The 23,161-nt window shown below is 47.4% G+C and overlaps 1 protein-coding gene across 4 annotated transcripts in view; it reads right to left on the bottom strand.

Annotated features, from left to right (window-relative positions):
* Positions 1-23,161, bottom strand: part of RBBP8 (RB binding protein 8, endonuclease) — a 313,130-nt gene that overhangs the window by 155,725 nt on the left and 134,244 nt on the right. For 3 of the 4 annotated variants that reach the window (XM_063923586.1, XM_063923585.1, XM_063923587.1), the window contains exon 2: positions 13,770-13,969. In XM_063923586.1, coding sequence (XP_063779656.1) covers positions 13,770-13,887 — 118 coding nt within the window. In that variant the 5' untranslated portion in view covers positions 13,888-13,969. Of the gene's footprint in view, positions 1-13,769; positions 13,970-16,062; positions 16,339-23,161 lie in introns of those variants that run through there. The other variant, XM_063923584.1, reaches the window with a different exon arrangement.

The following is a 23,161-nucleotide window of genomic DNA, read 5'->3' as shown; positions in this document are numbered from 1 at the left end:
CGTCTCCACATTTTTTCTCCTCATACATGTCGACACAAACGTACCGACACACAGCACACACACAGGGAATGCTCTGATAGAGGACAGGACCCCACTAGCCCTTTGGGGAGACAGAGGGAGAGTATGCCAGCACACACCAGAGCGCTATATATATATATACAGGGATAACCTTATATAAGTGTTTTTCCCCTTATAGCTGCTGTATGTTTTAATACTACGCCTAATTAGTGCCCCCCTCTCTTTTTTTAACCCTTTCTGTAGTGTAGTGACTGCAGGGAAGAGCCAGGGAGCTTCCCTCCAACTGAGCTGTGAGGGAAAATGGCGCCAGTGTGCTGAGGAGATAGGCTCCGCCCCCTTTTCGGCGGCCTTATCACCCGTTTTTCTGTATATTCTGGCAGGGGTTAAATGCATCCATATAGCCCAGGAGCTATATGTGATGTATTTTTTGCCATGTAAGGTATTTTTATCATGTTTTATTGCGTCTCAGGGCGCCCCCCCCAGCGCCCTGCACCCTCAGTGACCGGAGTATGAAGTGTGCTGTGCGCTACCTTATTGAAGACAGGAACGTCTTCTGCCGCCGATTTTTCCGGACCTCTTCGCTCTTCTGGCTCTGTAAGGGGGCCGGCGGCGCGGCTCCGGGACCCATCCAGGCTGGGCCTGTGATCGTCCCTCTGGAGCTAATGTCCAGTAGCCAAGAAGCCCAATCCACTCTGCACGCAGGTGAGTTCGCTTCTTCTCCCCTTAGTCCCTCGATGCAGTGAGCCTGTTGCCAGCAGGTCTCACTGAAAATAACAAACCTAAACTAAAACTTTCACTAAGAAGCTCAGGAGAGCCCCTAGTGTGCACCCTTCTCGTCGGGCACAGAAATCTAACTGAGGCTTGGAGGAGGGTCATAGGGGGAGGAGCCAGTGCACACCAGTTAGTCCTAAAGCTTTCTTTAGATGTGCCCAGTCTTCTGCGGAGCCGCTATTCCCCATGGTCCTTACGGAGTCCCCAGCATCCACTTAGGACGTTAGAGAAATAAATGTGTGTATGTATATATATATATATATATATATATATATATATATATATATATATATATATATATATATATATATATATAGTGTGCAAGAAAGAACCGTCACTCGTGGCTGATATCTATTTGTTGCGGTGCCTTCAGTAGAAATTTGATAGAACAAGTGGAAGGACTGCGGCACTCAGATTTAAAGATGAAAAAGATGCTAGTTTATTAGGACAAAGCCATCATCAAAAATGCCGTGTAGTGCCACACGGCATTTTTGATGATGGCTTTGTCCTAATAAACTAGCATCTTTTTCATCTTTAAATCTGAGTGCCGCAGTCCTTCCACTTGTTCTATATATATATATATATATATATATATATATATATATATATTTTTTTTTTTTTTTTGTATATCTAGTAAAGGGTCTCAGATTATCACTGTGTACAGATGTATCCTCATAAATCTAGCCTCAGTACCACATGCACACATGTAGTGGAAGATGCCTGGGCATGAGTGAAGTGACAGGACCCGTGCAACTACAGATGTAGCCACGCTCATCTCTGCGATGGCGCATGCATGCGACTATGTGCCTAAGCCTATGGAGTGAACGGCGGCTGCCAGACACGTTCGCACTATGCCCGTGCGTATGCATTGCGACATAGATGAGCGTTACTACATCTGCAGTGTCAGGAGTCTTTTTTTTTTTCCCCTCTAAAACTGCATCTTAGTTGCAAAGCAATGCAACTAGGACATACCGGGAGACTCTGCTGAATAATTTGATATGTGACTCTTGTACATCTGAACAATTGAGCTTGTATATAAAACACAGCGGAACTTGGCATGGAAAAAAAAAAAAAAAAGGTCGGGGCACCATGGCACTTTGTATGCAGATTCAGACTCAGTCGCACACAGATATACGCACAAAGATATAAGTATAAATGTAATCAGCTTAATCTCCTGATGCATCCAAGTCATGGGCCCTGGCATGCCAGGAGAGGCTGTGTGGCGCAAATGCAGCACAGACACTTTGTTCCTGTTAGTTATGAGCATAGAAAGCCTACACGCACATGACTTACCCTTTTACATACTAGCTGACTTAGGGGCTGATCCTGAGATGGACGCAGCCGCGGAGGGATGCCGCCACAGTGTGATTGACTGTGGTGGGTGTTCGCAGGGCAGTGTTGCGGTGTTGGGGGACGGGACCTTTTTTGAGGCCGCTGTGTGATATCACACGCAGCCGCTCCAGTAAAAAAAAAAAAAAAAAAAAAAAGGTGGCCGACCAGCTGACAGCACAGCCAGGCTGCGCTGCCAGTGGTCACCCTTAGTTCCGATGCGTCCGCAATCTAATTGCGGACACATCGGGAGGCAACCTCACACATGATGGGCGGCATTGCCCTGTGCTGGGCGGCCCCCAGCATGTGAGGAGATGAGCAGATTGCTGCATGATCTGCGTTCATCTCTGAATAAGGTCCATTGAGTATTATATAGCACAGCATCACTTTAAAGGAACAGGAAGGGTTTTTTTTTAAATGTGTTAAATTAAGTCCGTTCTCTTTACTTCACTTATCAGAGTATTGTCCCTTATAGTTGTGTGTGTATGGTATGAAGTCACCATTGACAATGTCGACAGCTGAAGGTCGACCTGGTTAAAATATCTACTTTCCATGAGGCTTAGGATTAGCATTAGGGATAGAATGACAAAAAAAAAACAGTATGGCTATATCATGACATTGTCGACATACTGAATGTCGATAGTACAACTAGTGTTAACATTACGACTGTCAACATGATCAGTGTCAACATTATGACCATGTAGACATAATGTATGTAGTCACTGAGAAGGTCTAACATATTTAAACTACCAAACCCGTGAACATGCCTGTTAATTAAAAACAGCATAAGTGTCTCCATAAGGTAGTGTTCTAGTTCTAGGAATTGCATACTCACCATAGATCAGGTTTCTTTAGCAGCGTCCCAAGCCTTTAAGACAGACAGTGTCCCGACAGATAATTTGTTTAAAAAACAAGCTTTGGTTTTTTTGACAAGTTTAATCTATCCAATGTACGAGTATTCTGATTTACAAATAAAATTTTAATACAAACACCAATAGCAACAGAAACAGCTTTTTCAGTTAAACTTAAGTATAATTCTACAGTCTCCAAATTTCTTATAGCTACTGCTGCTGATCCACTGTGCACAACTTCACACTTCTGCAATTGCTGGCAGACTAGAACACACACAGCAGGAATTTAGGGGATGATGGAAAAAAACCCACAACATATACACCCACCAGGCATGTGTAGCGAGACACTGGCTAGTATCGGAGCCAGAATTATACACACACATACATATGAACCCGATGGTTCATGTGGGCATTACACATAGGCATATAGGTACACTGCTGCGCCTATCTCATCCAGCTCCAGGCAGTTTTGACTATGACAGAGTGGAGGCTGAGCCCATAGCTGCCTCACCTCTGGTCTCTCCCTGCCAGTCCCTGTATTTCTAGCAGAGTGCTGCAAATTTGTTGTGTTTTGCTTATAAAAATTATTAGAATAATACAAAGATGACATTTATAAGTTATCAACATCTTCTTTGTATTACTCTAATTATTTTTCTAATAAAATATCAGGAGGAGAATATTGGAGCATGACATGTGACCCCTGACTGCACGTCACTGACACCCTTGCACGTCTACAGCAATGATGACATTTTTTAGCGGCTTAGAGATACAAGATGAAAGTGCTTAATATGTGACAGGATTTTCTTTCATGCTTAAGTACATGTATGTCCAAACTAGTAAACAAAACAAAATATAAAAAAATGAAAACAAAAGCACACATTGTACAGACTTCGTCACCAGCAACTTAATAGAGAGCATGCCTTGCTAGTTTACGGTCTTCAGCAGGGGGTGAATCATGTCTGCAGTTACTGCAAGCTTTCACTTTGGCCCAATAACAGTTTCTAGAGTTTCAGAAAATGAAAACAAACAAAAAAAAACTGTTCGAATGACTGGTTTAAGAGAATGTCTTAACAGTAATATTCTTTTGAGTGTGGCATGCCGATGTGCTGTAAGTCTCTTCCTGAAGAATAAACTCAAGGTTTACTCGCTGCTAATGTTTCAAATCATAACTGGAAACGGAAGGACACCTAAAGATTTGCTACCATCATGCAGGCAGCAGCTATCAAGTGACACAGACTACATTTGTAGATGAATTATTTTCCAAGGCTCGTTCACAATGGTTTTTAAACATTTTATACGCATCGTAACCTCCTCTGATGCCAATTCTCACACTGCTCCCAGCCACCTAAACTTGGAACACAATTATATAAAAGCTATTCTCTTGCATAATACAGTAATCTGTTATAACAGAGACTGCTGCAATCATAGATCACTGTGAAATAAACTCATCAATGTGGAATGATATTTTCTCAGCCAGAAAATCCAAATGTACTATCATACAACAAAAACCTTCATATTTTGCTGAGAATTCACCTACATAGTAGAACATCAGATTTATTGCATTTCCTACTGGTTTTACAGAAATTGCTTTAACAGCAGACAGAGATCAGATTTTAAATTAATCACAAAGGTCTCACTGCATGGATGGGATCTTATTCTTTCCAGGTAGCAGAATGAGTAGAATCTTCTTTTACTTTGCTTAAATATTTCAAGAAGCTGAAAAGATGGGTTTGGCATAGACTCATAAATAACAACAAGCCATGGTTCAACGCCCAGCTGAGGAAACTTCGCCGGGCCAACGAGAGGGCCTACAGCTGCGAAGATAGAGCGCTATACAACCGCACTAGAAACTCCCTAATGAAAAGAATCAGGCAGGCGAATAAGCAGTTCTCGGACAAGCTGGCAAAAGATCTCTCAACCAAGGACCATGTATCCGTATGCAAAGTTATGCAGGCCATCACCAACTACAAGACACCTCCAAAGCATTCCGCCATGAGGCTAACAAACTAGCTGAACCTCTTCTACTGCAGGTTCGACCAAGAAGCTCCCTGTGAACCACACCAACTCCTTCCCACTGCCCTCACCTCTGATTGCCCATGAGGAGGTGGAGGAGATGTTCAAGAGGATCAATCCAAAAAAACTTTTCTAAAGAAGCTCTGTAGAGCTCCCCTAGCTGTGACCGGTTCCTCCGGGCACATTTTCTAAACTGAGTCTGGTAGGAGGAACATAGAGGGAGGAGCCAGCCCACAGTCTCAAACTCTTAAAGTGCCAATGGCTCCTGGAGGACCAGTCTATACCCCATAGTACTGTGGGCCCCAGCATCCTTTGGGACGTAAGAGAAAATTAAATTAATTGATTGCTTGTCCATTTTTTTTTAAATCTCTTTTTTTGTGTGTGATGACCCCTGTAAGTGTTATTAGTTAGTAACCACCATTACTTTATTTTTATTTAGCTTCATATTAAGATGAAGGCCATTTTTGTATCGGGGTATATTAATTTTTTTCACTGTTGCGGACGTTTAGCGTAAATGCAGTATCTCAGCTCAGAAAACTCATAGAAAGCTGGGATAAAATTAGGGTTGTCACCTCATCCCTTTAATTCTAGGCACATGTTAATTACAAAGGTTCTGTGGCTGATTAAAACTAGGTGAAATGGGAGTCTTGAAGTCAGCCAGCCACTGAACCTGTGTAATTTATATTTGTCCAGAATTAAAGGGATGAGGTGGCAACCCTAGATAAAACCCATTATTTTCAGCACATTTCAAACTACATTTTTGTCATAGAACTATTTCCCTACCTTATGACTGAAATTTAAGGCCAAATGACTTTCCTCATGACACAACACAAAAATAAAAAAATGGGCAAGCACCCAGGGCTGGACCACTGCACATGGATTGACCCCAGTGTATAGTTTATTTTGGGGTAATTTGAGGACATGCTTTTTCCCCCCCACACCAATAATGACATGTAATTATTGGACAAGTTCAACAAATTGGAAACTTCCAATTACTTGAAAATTAGTCAATGGAGAGGGGGGGTTGGGGGGTGTCCAATGGGTTCTGGAGCAAGTCTTCTGGGACTGTGAGAAAAAAAGCTGTGGTAGCTCCTATAGGAATTACAGCTGCTGACTTTCTCCCTTGCAATTAAATATGCCGCCAAGAATAAAACACTGGGCACTGACAAATCTAAAATTTATACCACCATGGCGCCTGGCCCCAGGGACTTGTCGAGCCCTGGAGTAGAGTATACCCATGTCGCCCCCCAAATCATCCAAAGCACTAGTGGGAGGAGTTAATCAGCAATTTGTTTGCACAGGAACCAATCTGTGTGTTCAAACACCTTGTTGTCCCGTAATGATTTGGGTACCCTCCTGTTGACTCATGTTCATGTTTATTTCAATGCAAAAACTTCAGTCCTATTGAGATGTCTCCGATTATACTTTGCATGTTTTAATAAGAATTTACTTACCGATAATTCTATTTCTCGTAGTCCGTAGTGGATGCTGGGAACTCCGTAAGGACCATGGGGAATAGCGGCTCCGCAGGAGACTGGGCACAAAAGTAAAGCTTTAGGACTACCTGGTGTGCACTGGCTCCTCCCCCTATGACCCTCCTCCAAGCCTCAGTTAGGATACTGTGCCCGGACGAGCGTACACAATAAGGAAGGATTTATGAATCCCGGGTAAGACTCATACCAGCCACACCAATCACACCGTACAACTTGTGATCTGAACCCAGTTAACAGTATGATAACAGAGGAGCCTCTGGATAGATGGCTCACAACAACAATAACCCGATTTAGTTAACAATAACTATGTACAAGTATTGCAGACAATCCGCACTTGGGATGGGCGCCCAGCATCCACTACGGACTACGAGAAATAGAATTATCGGTAAGTAAATTCTTATTTTCTCTGACGTCCTAGTGGATGCTGGGAACTCCGTAAGGACCATGGGGATTATACCAAAGCTCCCAAACGGGCGGGAGAGTGCGGATGACTCTGTAGCACCGAATGAGAGAACTCCAGGTCCTCCTCAGCCAGGGTATCAAATTTGTAGAATTTTGCAAACGTGTTTGCCCCTGACCAAGTAGCTGCTCGGCAAAGTTGTAAAGCCGAGACCCCTCGGGCAGCCGCCCAAGATGAGCCCACCTTCCTTGTGGAATGGGCTTTTACATATTTTGGCTGTGGCAGGCCTGCCACAGACTGTGCAAGCTGAATTGTATTACAAATCCAACGAGCAATAGTCTGCTTAGAAGCAGGAGCACCCAACTTGTTGGGTGCATACAAGATAAACAGCGAGTCAGATTTTCTGACTCCAGCCGTCCTGGAAACATATATTTTCAGGGCCCTGACTATGTCCAACAACTTGGGAGTCCTCCAAGTCACTAGTAGCCGCAGGTACCACAATAGGTTGGTTCAGATGAAACGCTGAAAACCACCTTAGGGAGAAAATGAGGACGAGTCCTCAATTCCGCCCTGTCTGAATGGAAGATCAGATAAGGGCTTTTACAGGATAAAGCCGCCAATTCTGACACGCGCCTGGCCCAGGCCAGGGCCAACAGCATGACCACTTTCCATGTGAGATATTTTAACTCCACAGATTCAAGTGGTTCAAACCATTGTGACTTTAGGAACCCCAAAACTACATTGAGATCCCAAGGTGCCACTGGAGGCACAAAAAGGAGGCTGTATATGCAGTACCCCTTTTACAAACGTCTGAACTTCAGGAACTGAAGCTAGTTCTTTTTGGAAGAAAATTGACAGGGCCGAAATTTGAACCTTAATGGACCCCAATTTTAGGCCCATAGACACTCCTGTTTGCAGGAAATGCAGGAATCGACCTAGTTGAAATTCCTCCATCGGGGCCTTACTGGCCTCGCACCCGCAACATATTTTCGCCAAATGCGGTGATAATGCTTTGCGGTTACATCCTTCCTGGCTTTGATCAGGGTAGGGATGACTTCATCCGGAATGCCTTTTTCCTTCAGGATCCGGCGTTCAACCGCCCAACGCAGCCGCGGTAAGTCTTGGAATAGACAGGGTCCTTGATGGAGCAGGTCCCTTCTTAGATGTAGAGGCCACAGTTCCTCCGTGAGCATCTCTTGAAGTTCCGGGTACCAAGTCCTTCTTGGCCAATCCGGAGCCACGAGTATAGTTCTTACTCCCCTCCGTCTTATAATTCTCAGTACTTTTGGTAAGAGAGGAAGAGGAGGGAACACATACACTGACTGGTACACCCACGGTGTTACCAGAGCGTCCACAGCTATTGCCTGAGGGTCCCTTGACCTGGCGCAATACCTGTCCAATTTTTTTGTTTAGACGGGACGCCATCATGTCCACCTTTGGTTTTTCCCAACGGTTTACAATCATGTGGAAAACTTCTGCTGAGGAAGTCTGTTTCCCAGTTGTCCACTCCCGGAATGAACACTGCTGACAATGCTATCACCTGATTTTCCGCCCAGCGAAAAATCCTTGCAGCTTCTGCCATTGCCCTCCTGCTTCTTGTGCCGCCCTGTCTACGTGGGCGACTGCCGTGATGTTGTCCGACTGGATCAGCACCGGCTGACCTTGAAGCAGAGGTCTTGTTTGGCTTAGGGCATTGTAAATGGCCCTTAGCTCCAAGATATTTATGTGAAGTGATGTCTCCAGGCTTGACCACAAGCCCTGGAAATTTCTTCCCTGTGTGACTGCTCCCCAGCCTCGCAGGCTGGCATCCGTGGTCACCAGGACCCAGTCCTGAATGCCAAAACTGCGCCCTCTAGAAGATGAGCACTCTGCAACCACCACAGGAGAGACACCCTCGTCTTTGGTGACAGGGTTATCCGCTGATGCATCTGAAGATGCGATCCGGACCATTTTTCCAGCAGGTCCCACTGGAAAGTTCTTGCGTGGAATCTGCCGAATGAAATTGCTTCGTAGGAAGTCACCATTTTTCCCAGGACCCTTGTGCACTGATGCACTGACACTTGGCCTGGTTTTAGGAGGTTTCTGACTAGTTCGGATAACTCCCTGGCTTTCTCCTCCTGGAGAAACACCTTTTTCTGGACTGTGTCCAGGATCATTCTTAGGAATAGAAGACGTGTCGTCGGGATCAGCTGAGATTTTGGAATATTAAGAATCCAATCGTGCTGCCGCAACACTACTTGAGATAGTGCTACCCCGACTACCAACTGTTCCCTGGATCTTGCCCTTATCCGGAGATCGTCCAAGTAAGGGATAATTAAAACTCCCTTCCTTCGAAGGAGTATCATAATTTCGGCCATTACTTTGGTAAAGACCCGGGGTGCCGTGGACAAACCAAACGGCAGCGTCTGAAACTGATAGTGACAGTTCTGTACCACAAACCTGAGGTACCCTTGGTGAGAAGGGTAAATTGGGACATGGAGATAAGCATCCTTGATGTCCAGAGACACCATATAATCCCCTTCTTCCAGGTTTGCAATCACCGCTCTGAGTGACTCCATCTTGAATTTGAACCTTTGTATGTAAGTGTTCAAGGATTTCAGATTTAAATTAGGTCTCACCGAGCCGTCCGGCTTCGGTACCACAAACAACGTGGAATAATACCCCTTTTCCTGTTGTAGGAGGGGTACCTTGATTATCACCTGCTGGGAATACAGCTTGTGAATGGCTTCCCATACCGCCTCCCTGTCGGAGGGAGACGTCGGTAAAGCAGACTTTAGGAAACGGCGAAGGGGAGACGTCTCGAATTCCAATTTGTACCCCTGAGATACCACCTGAAGGATCCAGGGGTCCACCTGTGAGTGAGCCCACTGCACGCTGAAATTTTTGAGACGGGCCCCCACCGTGCCTGAGTCCGCTTGTAAAGCCCCAGCGTCATGCTGAGGACTTGGCAGAAAACGGGAGAGGGCTTCTGTTCCTGGGAACTAGCTGTTTGCTGCAGCCTTTTTCCTCTCCCTCTGCCACGGGGCAGAAATGAGGAGCATTTTGCCCGCTTGCCCTTATGGGGCCCAAAGGACTGCGCCTGATAATACGGCGTCTTCTTATGTTGAGAGGCTACCTGGGGTAAAAATGTGGATTTCCCAGCCGTTGCCACCAGGTCTGTTAGACCTACCCCAAATAACTCCTCCCTTTTATAAGGCGATACTTCCATATGCCTTTTGGAATCAGCATCACCTGACCACGGTCTTGTCCATAACCCTCTTCTGGCAGAAATGGACAGCACACTTACTCTTGATGCCAGTCGGCAAATATCCCTCTGTGCATCACGCATATATAGAAATGCATCTTTTAAATGCTCTATAGTCAGTAATATACTGTCCCTATCTAGGGTATCAATATTGTCAGTCAGGTAATCCGACCAAGCCACCCCAGCACTGCACATCCAGGCTGAGGCGATTGCTGGTCGCAGTATCACACCCGTGTGATTGTATATACATTTTACTGCTTTCTGTCAGCAGGTTCCTTAAGGGCGGCCGTATCCGGGGACGGTAGTGCCACCTGTTTTGACAAGCGTGTGAGTGCTTTATTCACCCTAGGGGGTGTTTCCCAACGTGCCCTATCCTCTGGCGGGAAGGGGTATGATGCTAATAACTTTTTAGGAATTAACAGTTTTTATCGGGGGAAACCCACGCATCATCACACACTTCATTTAATTCCTCAGATGCAGGAAAAACTACAGGCAGTTTTTTCTCACCCAACATAATACCCTTTTTAGTGGTACTGGTATTATCAGAAATGTGTAAAAACATTTTCCATAGCCTCAATCATGTAACGTGTGGCCCTACTGGAAGTCACAATCGTCTCTTAATCGTCGACACTGGAGTCAGTATCCGTGTCGGCGTCTGTATCTGCCATCTGCGGTAACGGGCGTTTTAGAGCCCCTGATGGCTTTTGAGACACCTGGACAGGCACAGGCTGAGTCGCCGGCTGTCTCATGTCATCAGTCTTTTGTAAAGAACTGACACTGTCACATATTCCTTCCATAAGCTCATCCACTCAGGTGTCGACTCCCTAGGGGGTGACATCTCTGTTACAGGCAATTTCTCCGCCTCCACATCATTTTCCTCCTCATACATGTCGACACAACGTACCGACACACAGCACACACACAGGGAATGCTCTGATAGAGGACAGGACCCCACTAGCCCTTTGGGGAGACAGAGGGAGAGTATGCCAGCACACACCAGAGCGCTATATATATATATATATAGGGATAACCTTATATAAGTGTTTTTCCCCTTATAGCTGCTGTATTGTTATACTGCGCCTAATTAGTGCCCCCCTCTCTTTTTTAACCCCTTTCTGTAGTGTAGTAACTGCAGGGGAGAGCCAGGGAGCTTCCCTCCAACGGAGCTGTGAGAGAAAATGGCGCCAGTGTGCTGAGGAGATAGGCTCCGCCCCCTTCTCGGCGGCCTTTTCTCCCGTTTTTCTGTGGAATCTGGCAGGGGTTAAAATTCATCCATATAGCCCTGGGGGCTATATGTGATGTATTTTCGCCAGCCAAGGTGTTTTTATTGCTGCTCAGGGCGCCCCCCCCCCAGCGCCCTGCACCCTCAGTGACCGGAGTGTGAAGTGTGCCTGAGGAGCAATGGCGCACAGCTGCAGTGCTGTGCGCTACCTTGGTAAAGGCAGGATGTCTTCTGCCGCCGATTTTCCGGACCTCTTCTTGCTTCTGGCTCTGTAAGGGGGCCGGCGGCGCGGCTCTGGGACCGGACTCCGAGGCTGGGCCTGTGTTCGGTCCCTCTGGAGCTAATGGTGTCCAGTAGCCTAAGAAGCCCAATCCACTCTGCACGCAGGTGAGTTCGCTACTTCTCCCCTTAGTCCCTCGATGCAGTGAGCCTGTTGCCAGCAGGTCTCACTGAAAATAAAAAACCTAAAACTAAACTTTCACTAAGAGCTCAGGAGAGCCCCTAGTGTGCACCCTTCTCGGTCGGGCACAAAAATCTAACTGAGGCTTGGAGGAGGGTCATAGGGGGAGGAGCCAGTGCACACCAGGTAGTCCTAAAGCTTTACTTTTGTGCCCAGTCTCCTGCGGAGCCGCTATTCCCCATGGTCCTTACGGAGTTCCCAGCATCCACTAGGACGTCAGAGAAAATACGTTTATTCTATCAACATATATTCAGATGTAACAGGAATAAAAAGCAGTAAATAATTAGTTTTATTGAAAGATGTAACATTAATCATATCCAAGACTTAAATTGTTAGTGTTAGAAAGCATTAAAACATGGTTGATCAAGGTTTCTAATGCATAGCAATGTTTGACAGTATTAATATAATAAGCAGGATTTAATTTTTTTCATAATAAAAAACCACTACCCCCCCAACCCTGCTTGTAACTGTAAGCTTGTACAGTATAAGTATTGCATCACATATAACTTCATTGTTATAACTCAATGACAAGAGACACAAACATTTTATATTGATTTGCAAAAAAGATTAATTGGACTTTGAGGCAGTTCTAAAAAATACAGACAGGTTCATAATCTGCAGTATTGACATTTCCTGGCCAACTCACTCAGATAAAGCAGTTCACAGATTTATGGATAAGGGGCCTAATTCAGACCTGATCGCTGTAATGCAAAATCACACAGCGGCCGATTATCGAATGACTATTCATGCGTACGGATTGGAATGTGTAGGCGTAAGGACAAACTGTGAAAAAATCCTGTGTCTTTTTTGATCGCTAGGCAAATGCAGGCTGATTGACAGGATACGGGCGTTTGCGGGGTGGTAAATGGCCGTTTTCTGGCAGTGTCTGGGAAACGCAGGCATTACCAAACGTTTTCAGGGCGAGTGTGTGACGTCAGCTCCAGCCCCGATCAGCCTGTTTGTATCGCACTGTAGGAGTAAGTCCTGGGCTATGCACAGACTGGAAAAATCATTCGATGGTGAGTGAGTTGCGAACGAATTTGCAGATGACAGGCATTTGCAAAACTTTTCGCACGGCGTACGCAGACTTGCAAGGTGTGGTTATTCACTCTGGCTGAGCGGCGACTATCCGATCGCAGACCTCTGCAAATTCGCAGAGGTGCGATCAGGTCTGAATTTGGCTCAAGGTGCTACAATCTTCCATGATGTTCAACTAAATCAGCAAAAATTTAGTTATTCAAACCTGAATAACTACTTGCATGGACTGGTTGCATTAGACAATCACACCAAGCTGGGTTATCCATGAAACAGTCACATCTGATGCCCACAGGCAGCTGCCAGAAGATCATTTTCCAGCAGCCACCAGTCTCAGCACACTGCCAGCACTTCTGCACCTGCAGCTGTCCTCCACCAGTCTCCTCTTCCTCACCTGTCCAACAAACGGTGATCCTAACCGGATTCCTCACACACAATGGCCCTCATTCCGAGTTGATCGCTCGCTAGCTACTTTTAGCAGCCGTGCAAACGCATAGTTGCCGCCCACAGGGGAGTGTATTTTCGCTTTGCAGGAGATTCGAACGCCTGTGCAGCAGAGCGGCTGCAAACACATTTTGTGCAAAACAAGACCAGCCCTGTAGTTACTTATTCTATGCGATGATTGCTGCAACGAATGACACGGTAATGACGTCAGATACCCGCCCTGCAAACACTCCCAGAAAACGGTCAGTTGACACCCAGAAACTCCCATTTCCTATCAATCACCCTGCGTTCGCCAGTGCGACTGAGAGAGTCGCTAGAACCTGTGCAAAACCACGAAGCTGTTTGTAACCGTACGACGCGCGTGCGCATTGCGGTGCATACGCATGCACAGTTTTGCAGTTTTTTTAAATGATCGCTACGCAGTGGCCAACGTCAGCTAGCGATCAACTCGGAGTGAGGGCCCATATTCATAGGCCTGTACTGTGTTACCTTGTAACTCTTTGTCATGACAATCCTTCAGCTTCGACCAAAGCTCCCTAAATAAGTCACCAGTGGGGAGACTCTCGGTAGAGTTAGGGCTGCCACAACTGCCTCCTGAAATATTCATGGTCAGAAAAACCGTGGTGATCACTCGGACTTATGTTGTTCAAACTACATAGCTATGTTCTTTTTCCAAATATGGATGAGACCTGGAATGATAAAACAATATGCTACTGTAAGTACAAAACAAATCTAAAAAGAAGCAACAATGCTGATGAATTCCACAACTACTACATATTCTACCTGACGTATCCATAAAATAAAAGTTTTACATATAAAATGTCCTATGTACAGTAGAATTGGACATATTTGACTTAGGGCTCCATTTAGCAAACTTTAGCTCTCAGTAAAGGGGTTATGACGTCTCTTTCGTGCGTGCGAAAGAGGGGCGCAGTCAGCTGTGGAGGGGGCACGACCCCGCCGGCATCACTACTGGGGGCAGTGCAGCCCCCTTAATGTCACTAATGGGAGTGCGCCCCAGCCATCAGCATCACTAAAGGGGGTCTGCCCAGCACACGCCATTTAATGTGAATAGATAGCGTGATCTATTCATGAGGCAGCGTCATGGCAATGGGCAGGTTGCTTTAGCAGGGCGCCACCAAAGGGCCAAGGCTCATTTAGACCTTTAAAAATCCAGCAGGGCGTGGCGCCCTCGTAAAACAGCTTAGCATGAACACTAATGATATTTAGATGACAAATACCGCCAATAATTAATATTGGCTCCCTTAGTAAGTACGTTAGGTATTTAGCTATGCAGCTTCTAGTGTTCCCACAAGTATGCAGGCAGGACAGGGCGCCGAGGTGCGGGTTCTAAAAGTGGGTGTCACCAACCAGGAAAGGGACATGGCCTCGTCAGGAGCCACTTTTGAGTGAGTGCCCTGTACTTACAGACATGCTGAGCTGCCCCCAAGCCTTCCGTCACTGTGAATAAATGGCGTGTGCATGGTACCTATTCACGCGCCAGTGATCAGCAACCACAACTTTTCCTACATGCAGGTTGGGAAGGCACAGGGCAGGCTGTTTTAGCAGGGTACCGCTAAAAGGGCAGGGCGCATTTTGCAGTTTTTAAATTGGGCAGGCCCTGCTAAAACAGCATAGCACAGAGGCTCTCAAATGTGGCCCTCAAGGCACCCCAACGGTCCCGGTTTTGTGTTTATCCATGCTTGGCCACAAGTGACTTAATTAGCACCTTAGTCAATTTGATTTAACCATCTGTGCTGAACCATGGATAGACCTAATCTGGACCGCTGGGGTCCCTTGAGGACCGCGTTTGAGAGCTCATATGATGAAGCTATTGTAGGAGTATATTTTTATTAAACAAAATAAATGGAGATTTTTATTCCAAAAACACCATCACAACCAATGAAAACAGCATAGTAAAATGAAAGATGCCTAATTGGCTAGGTGTAATTATAGCACTTTTCCGCTACGCCAGTCTTCATCAAATATATTCCCGACAGCTAATATTAGCATGAAAAGCTAATAATGTGCCAGGGTTCTAAAGATGTTCTGGCACATATGCCACTTGATTCTGACGTGTTATAAAGAGGTGACCTGTCAGAACGGGATACGTCGTTAGGTCAAAAGGCCGACATGAGTTTTTCTAAAAAAAAATAAAAATCACTTTTTGGACTTTTTCATACTTCACAATCCACGTGGACTACAATTGGAAACGGTAACCTGTGCCGAGCTCAGTGGTAGCAGAGCCATACAAGGGGACGCGGTGCACTAATTGGGGTACCCCGTCACTTTATGAAGAAAAAGACACCAAAAAAAGTCCAAAAACTCATGTCAACCTTTTCACCTGTCGACCTAATGCTCATGTCGACCTTCAGTGGTTGACCTTAGTTTAGTCGACCCAATTCATACCCATCAGAACAGGTCACACCAAAGAAGTTACATGTTTATGCCTCACTAATGCCTGAAACATTCATGCATACTTATATACACACTCATACAGACCCATGCTATTTATATATATATATATATATATATATATATATATATATATATATACGCACACACACATACATACACTCATATATACATTTCCAGAGCAAGGAAGCCATGGAAGTCCTGTATGCTGTAGTCAGTGCTCCGTTAATCAGCATCAGAATCACAGCTAGAAGTCAGAGTACACACATACTGTATACAGAGCAAGAGCAGCAGCCGCCTCTCTTCCTGTGTTATGTATGTAACTATGAGCACGTCCCAGAGTACAGGCGCCGGCGGGGCTACTTACATAAAAGAGCGGCAGAGTGGCCACATGGACAACAATACTACTAGCCGCAGCCCGGGTCCCTCTCCCCCACATCACACTCATGTACGGGAGTCACGCAGTCGCCACCAACCCCGTCTGTGTGCCGGGCGGGCGGGAAATCCAAAAGCACAGGAAGTGGCCAGCAGGGAGCTCCGGCATGCGAGTCCTGCCTCCTCCTCCTCCCGGCTCTGTGTCACTGTGTCTGCGCTGTTGCTGCCCCGGCGTCCCCTCCTCAGCCCGCGGCCTCTGCCCCTGTACATGTGCGATACTGTCACTAGTGTCCCCTGGTCACGGTGCACGCTGTCTGGATATTATTTGTTTACAATATCATAGGGCCGTGCATGCGACATTATCTGTGTATAGATTTTAGAGCACCATGTATGTATATATGTGGCTCAAGTTCAGAACATGGGACCCCTGGGACAGGGCTATCTGTTTCACTGTCCACATGGACATCTATTGGAAATACGGTAGTGGCCAAAATTTGTGGAAACCTTCTGGAAAATGTTTTTAGGGTTTAATTGTATATAACTGCATTATTTTAAAGAGAATCATGAAGGTATACATCACTGGAAAGATAACGTTCTATACAATGTAATGCAGTTCACTGCAATGAATTATCTTTATTACATAAAAAGATATAGCCAAATAGAGCTAAGGAGACTTTCTGCAGCGGAGTACACTGTGTTACACAGGGAATACGTCGGGGTGTAGAGTTGGATCTTGATCAGCGTCACAGTAGCGTCTAGTTTCTCTTCGTGGAGAGGACCTTTCCCATAACCCCTTGGGTCCATGCGGAGCGAGACACCGAGCTCAAAGCGTTGCAAGCTAAGCGAGCCCGCGAGGGTCCAATGCTGCATAGAGAAAAAAAATACCCCAAACGAACGGAGAACGAAGAAAACATTTAGGTGCTGTAAGGGCGAAAGTTCTCTCCTGCCCTCTCGTTTTGTCACTTCCAGGTCCTGAGCACGAAGGTAACATAGACACGACCTCAGAGTCACCAACAGGCTAAAGCAGGGGTGGGGAACCTCAGGACAACGGGCCGTATAAGGCCCGCAAAGCCACTTGATCTGGCCTAGCCAGGCTCACCTAACCGAGGGAGATGCCGGGCGCCCGCTGAGATTTTGTTACTAACGGGCGCCCGGCTCCTTATTCTCAGCAGCAGCTGGAGGCAGAAGCTCACTCCTGAGCTCTGGCTTCCGGCTCAGGCAGTGTACATGTGCGGCGCTATGGGAGAGACATCATGATGTCTCTCCCATAGTTCCGAGGAGCGTGTGGCCAGGCAGAGGGCAGCGGAGTAAGAAGCGGGGCTTGTAAGTATTGTGTGGTTATTTTTTTTGTGTGTGTAAGCGGCGCTACTAGGGGGCATATCTTATGGGGCATAACTACAGGGGTCATATTTAATGGGGCATAACAACTGACTGGGGGCATATCTAATGGGGCATAACAAAAGACTGAGGGCATATCTACTGGGGCATAACAACTGACTGGGGGCAGGCTAATTTTTAAGTTGATAAGTTTTGTATGGCCCCCCTGAAGGATTTTATAAATATCCAAATGGCCCTTGGTAGAAAAAATGTTCCCCACCCCTGCGCTAAAGCTTTGACTCTTTCCAGGACGCATTGCACTGCCTCCTCTATAACCCCGCCTCCGGACACTGGAGCTCAGTTTGTAAGTTGGTGCCTGCAGAGCAGGTCACCTAACGGGGCTGCGCTATGCAGCCCTGAAAAGAGCTTTTCTGCTGCGGGGTACACTGGGCTCTACAGGGAATGACATTGGGGTGTAGAGTAGGATCTTGATCCGAGGCACCAACAGGCTCAAAGCTTGACTGTTCAGTTCAGTTTTGGTGCCATGCAGTAAGCAGGCACTTAACTGGGGGGCTGCTCCAGCAGCCCTGAAAGAAGCTTTTAAAGTATTTTGAAGAAGTCAAGGGCTGCAGCAGAGACACTGACTGTGTTAGATGTCAGTCAGACATCTCCTGCTGCAGCTCCATCACCTCCCCCAGTGGCGCTGTACACTCCCGTGCCTGGTTGCCGGGTACCTACAGCGGAGGCTCCGGTTTGTTTCATTGTTAGTCACACACACGACCGCTGCTCTCCCGGATCGCGTGGTCGCACTACAGGGAGGAAGTAAGGGGTCCCCTCAACAGGACCCGCTGTTAATCTTGATCCCGCGCGGCCGGTGTGGACACTGTGGTAGTACAGGGACCCCACTAGACCACCAGGGCATGGGCACAGGTCGGCTTTCTCTCATAAAACCGTTTATTTAAGCCCCCAATACCCGGTGGTGAAGTCCAGCAGGGGGATAAGGCTTTGACCTGTAGCCCCAGGGCGCCATTTAGAGTAAATGTTCCCGCCCTGGAGCTGCATCTCTCGCTCTCTCCCTCACTCCCTGTCAGCGTTTGGGCGCCATTATAGCAAGTAGAGCTGATCCTGGGACTGTTTGGGCAAATCCTCCTCTGTAAAGCCGCCTGCCTGTCAGCGCTGTGCATTTTACAGGACACTTAAGTATTCTACATGTCTGCTGACAGTGTTAGTTAAGAAAAAGTGCATTTAGTCAGGGATATTTAGTACAAGTACCCTGTGATATACATCCAGTCTTTACTGTGCATTGTTATATCTATTCAGTGTATAGCTATACTTAGTACTATGTATTGCTAGTCCAGTGCAGTTTAATTTCATGTCATAATTTCTGCATTGTACAAACTGTGACTCGGTGTGTGTGCATATAGCTGCTGTGTGACCTCCATTTCGTGTCTCTCACTCAGATTGCTATCCCTATATTCTATAACCTGAGGGGGCTAAGTGCATACCTCCCAACTGTCCCGATTTTCGCGAGACAGTCCCGTTTTTTGGGGACTGTCCCACCCGTGGGCCACAGTGTCCCGCGGTGGGGGGCAGTTGGGAGGCTCTGTCTCTCGCTGTCCTGCTTAGCAGAGCAGCGGTGAATAGACGCTGTGCGCATGCGCACAGTGTCTATTCACTGGAGTCAGAGGGAGAGGGGGCATGCCAGCCGCTCACAGAGCGCTGGGCATGCCCCCTCAGTGATGAAAACGGGGGCGTGGCTCACGATCGCGGATCCTCCACAAAGCCATGTCCCCTTTTTGTAGGCCACACCCCTTTTCAGGAGCGCGCGTGGCTTCACCGCGCGTGTGTCCCTCTTTGGAGAGATGAAAAGTTGGGAGGTATGTAAGTGTGTCAGGTTTATCATAAATATAGGCAGTTCACAGGATATACTCAGTGTGTATTTTTCTCTGTGATTTTTAGTCACCATATACCTCTTGAATACCCAGTTTGTGCTGATACACTGCACAGGGAGTTCTTGTCAGGTGTTGTGCTGCTGATATTGTACTGTGTAGCCTTGCATTGAGCTTTTGATTATGTCAGCTACAAAGGGCAACGGAGCTGGGGCTGATCCCACACTGCGTGGTGTTGACACTGCAGACACATTTGAGGATAGCATAGCAGCTGAGGGTTCAGGTTCTGGGGGTTCCTTGTCCCCTGGTGGGACTGAAGCAACAGGGGTGCAAAATGATCCACCTTGGGCTACCTTCTCCACGCTATTGAATATGGTGGTAACGCCCCCTATGGGACTTCCTGTGCTGGTACAACCGCTTATGGTCCCCGCGGTTAATCCGCCATGGGCAGATCAACTGCCCAATCAGTTACAGCAATTGAACCAATCACTGACTACTCAAAAGTCTAACCCTAGCCCGCCTAAGACCAAGGGGTCCTCTAAGCGGGCAATTACTTCCTCACAATCCACCCACATCCCAGACACCTCATCTGATGAGGATGGCGCTTATACGGACCCCACAGATTCTGATCCTGATGCTTCTGATGGGGAAGTTGTTACGCAGGTGGATGTTCCTGACTTGTTAGAGGCTATCAGGCTCATTCTTCAGGTTGATGATGAACAGGAGCCTGACACTGCCCCTAAGAAACCGGACAGGTTTAAACGTCAGAAGGTGGTTAAACAAGTTTTACCTCACTCTGACCATTTAGTTGACATACGTCAGGAGTCCTGGGAAAATCCAGGAAAGAAGTTCACGCCTCACAAGAAGATGCTGGCTCGCTACCCCCTCGCTGCGGAGCTTAGTAAAAATTGGGAAACACCCCCGCAGAGTGGATTCGCAAGTGGCGCGGCTGGTAGTATCCTCTGCTCTGCCTGTAACTACTGTCACGTCCTTGAGAGAGCCGACGGACAAGCGTGTGGAGGGTTGTTTGAAGGCAATCTACACCTTAAACGGTGCTGTGCATAGGCCCACTATTGCAGCAACATGGGCTGCAGAAGCTGTGGAAGCGTGGGCTCAGGAGCTGGAGGTGGAGTTGCCTTCCAATGCTTCTGATCATGCTAGACAATGCCTGTCGTATATTGTTACAGCGTCTCATTACATTAAAGAGGCGGCTTCTGATGCCGGTATTTTGGCGGCTAAGGCTTCTACTACGTCCATTTTGGCTCGCCGAATTCTCTGGTTACGGTCCTGGTGTGTGGACATGGACTCTAAGAAAACCCTGGAGGTACTCCCCTTCAAAGGAGACATTCTTTTCGGAGAAAACCTTGACAAGATAGTGGCCGACTTAGCATCTGCTAAAACAGCATGTCTTCCTAGTACTGCTCCTTTGGTGCCGAAGGCTAAGAGTACTTCCTTTCGCTCCTTTCGTCCTTCAGGGAAAGCAAAAGGTCAGGCGTACCCAAAACAGGTTTGCACTTCCAAACCTAATAAGCCCAAACGGGCCTGGACTGCCCGTCAGCCTGCTTCCAAAACTGACTAGCCTGCTGTATGATGGGGCGGGCCTCCCTCTAAGGGATCCCAGGGTGGGGGGCCGACATCTAGGGTTTACCCAGGAATGGTTGAAGACCACTTCCGATGCCTGGGTACGGGAAGTCGTCATCCTTCAAGAATCGTCCCCCTCATCGATTTTGCCTGACAGATGTCCCTTCGGATTAGGTGAAGGCAAAGACTCTTCATTCGGTGGTACAGTCCCTCTGGGACACAGGAGTGGTAGTACAGGTGCCTCTGGCTCAGAGAGGCAAGGGGTTCTATTCACCACTGTTCCTAGTCCTGAAACCAAATGGGTCTTCCCGGTCCATTCTCAATCTCAAGTCCTTGAACAAGTTTGTGAAGGTCTCCAAGTTTCGTATGGAAACTCTTCGCTCTATTGTTCTGGCCTTGGAGCCTGGGGACTATATGGTGTCACTGGACATACAGGAGGCTTACCTGCATATTCCCATTGCAGTGTCGCATCAGCAGTACCTGAGGTTTGTGGTTGGCAACCTCCATTACCAGTTTCGGGCGTTACCTTTTGGTTTGACCACGGCTCCGCGAGTCTTCACCAAGGTTATGGCGGTAATGACGGCTGTACTCCGCCGTCAAGGGTTCAGGATCCTACCGTACTTGGACGACTTGTTGATCCTGGCAAATTCCCCAGAGATTCTCCTACGTCATCTAGATTTGACTATCCAGTTCCTGCAAGCCCACGGGTGGCTCATCAACTGGAAGAAATCTTCCCTTGTCCCTGCTCAGAGCATGGTTCACCTGGGAGCGTTGTTGGACACTCACAACCAATGGTTGTTCTTGTCTCAGGAGAAAGTCCTGAAGCTTAATGACAGGATTCGATGCTTCCTATCTCGTCCGCAAGTGTCGATACATTCGGCAATGCAAGTGCTAGGTCTCATGGTGTCTGCTTTCGACATGATGGAGTACACTCAATTCCATTCCCGTCCTCTCCAGAGGCTGATTCTTGCCAAGTGGGATGGCCTGCCTCACCGGATCAGGTCTCATATGATCTCATTATCTCCGGAGGTCTGTCTGTCACTAAGCTGGTGGCTTCAAGACCAACGATTGAGCAGGGGTCGTTCCTTCTGGATCTCCAACTGGGTCCTTCTGATGACGGACGCCAGTCTGAGGGATTGGGGCACGGTGTTGGAGCAACACTCCCTTCAGGGTCGGTGGACCAAGGAGTCGTCTCTCCTCCCGATAAACATTCTGGAATTGCGGGCGGTGTTCATCTCATTGAACTTGGCCCAGCGTTTGATACAGAACAGACCTGTTCAAGTACAGTCGGACAACGCCACCACGGTGGCGTACATCAATCATCAAGGCGGCACTCGAAGCCGCATGGCAGTGAGGGAAGTATCACGGATTCTTCAGGGGGCAGAACGCCATCTGCCAGCCATATCGGCAGTGTTCATTCTGGGGTTCCTAAACTGGGAAGCAGACTTTCTCAGTCGTCAGGACGTACACGCCGGAGAGTATAGCCTCCATCCAGAAGTGTTTCAACTCCTCGTGGACAAGTGGGGTCTTCCAGATGTGGACCTGATGGCGTCTCGACACAATCACAAGGTTCCGGTCTTCGGAGCAAGGACAAGGGATCCTCAAGCAGCATTCGTGGACGCACTGGCAATTCCATGGAACATTCGGCTGCCATACGTGTTCCCTCCGGTGTCACTCCTGCACAGAGTTATAAGGAAGTTCAAGCAAGAAGGAGGAATCCTACTTCTGATTGCTTCAGCGTGGCCCAGACGGCTTTGGTTCTCAGACCTACAGGGTCTCTGGATAGAGCGTCCCCTTCTACTTCCGCAGCACCCTGATCTCCTCATTCAGGGCCTCTGTGTATATCAGGATTTAGCCCGATTGGCTTTGACGGCGTGGCTCTTGAAGCTTCCGTCTTAAGGCCAAAGGATTTTCTGAGGTGGTCATTCAAGCCATGTTGAAGGCCCGGTAAACCGTCTTCTGCTCGGATTTACCATAGGGTCTTGAATTCTTACTTTGCTTGGTGCGCATGTAACAATCATGACGCTTACAAGCTTAGTACGGCCAAACTTTTGGCCTTTCTACAACAAGGCCTGGACTTGGGCCTTCGTCTGGCCTTCATCAAAGTTCATATTTCTGCGTTGTCGGTTTGGTTTTAGAGAAAAATTGCGACCTTACCTGATGTGCATACATTCACTCACGGTGTGTTGTGGATTCATCCTCCTTATGTCCAGCTTGTGGCTCCTTGGGACTTGTTGGTGGTTTTGGAGGCGTTGCAAGGATCTCCGTTTGAGCCTCTTGAATCTGCAGACCTTAAGTGGCTTT

The sequence above is a fragment of the Pseudophryne corroboree genome, chromosome 5, assembly GCF_028390025.1.
Source record: "Pseudophryne corroboree isolate aPseCor3 chromosome 5, aPseCor3.hap2, whole genome shotgun sequence".
Taxonomy (NCBI): Eukaryota; Metazoa; Chordata; class Amphibia; order Anura; family Myobatrachidae; genus Pseudophryne; species Pseudophryne corroboree.
The sequence above is the reverse complement of the archived record's forward strand: the minus strand, read 5'-3'. Positions and strand labels throughout refer to the sequence as shown.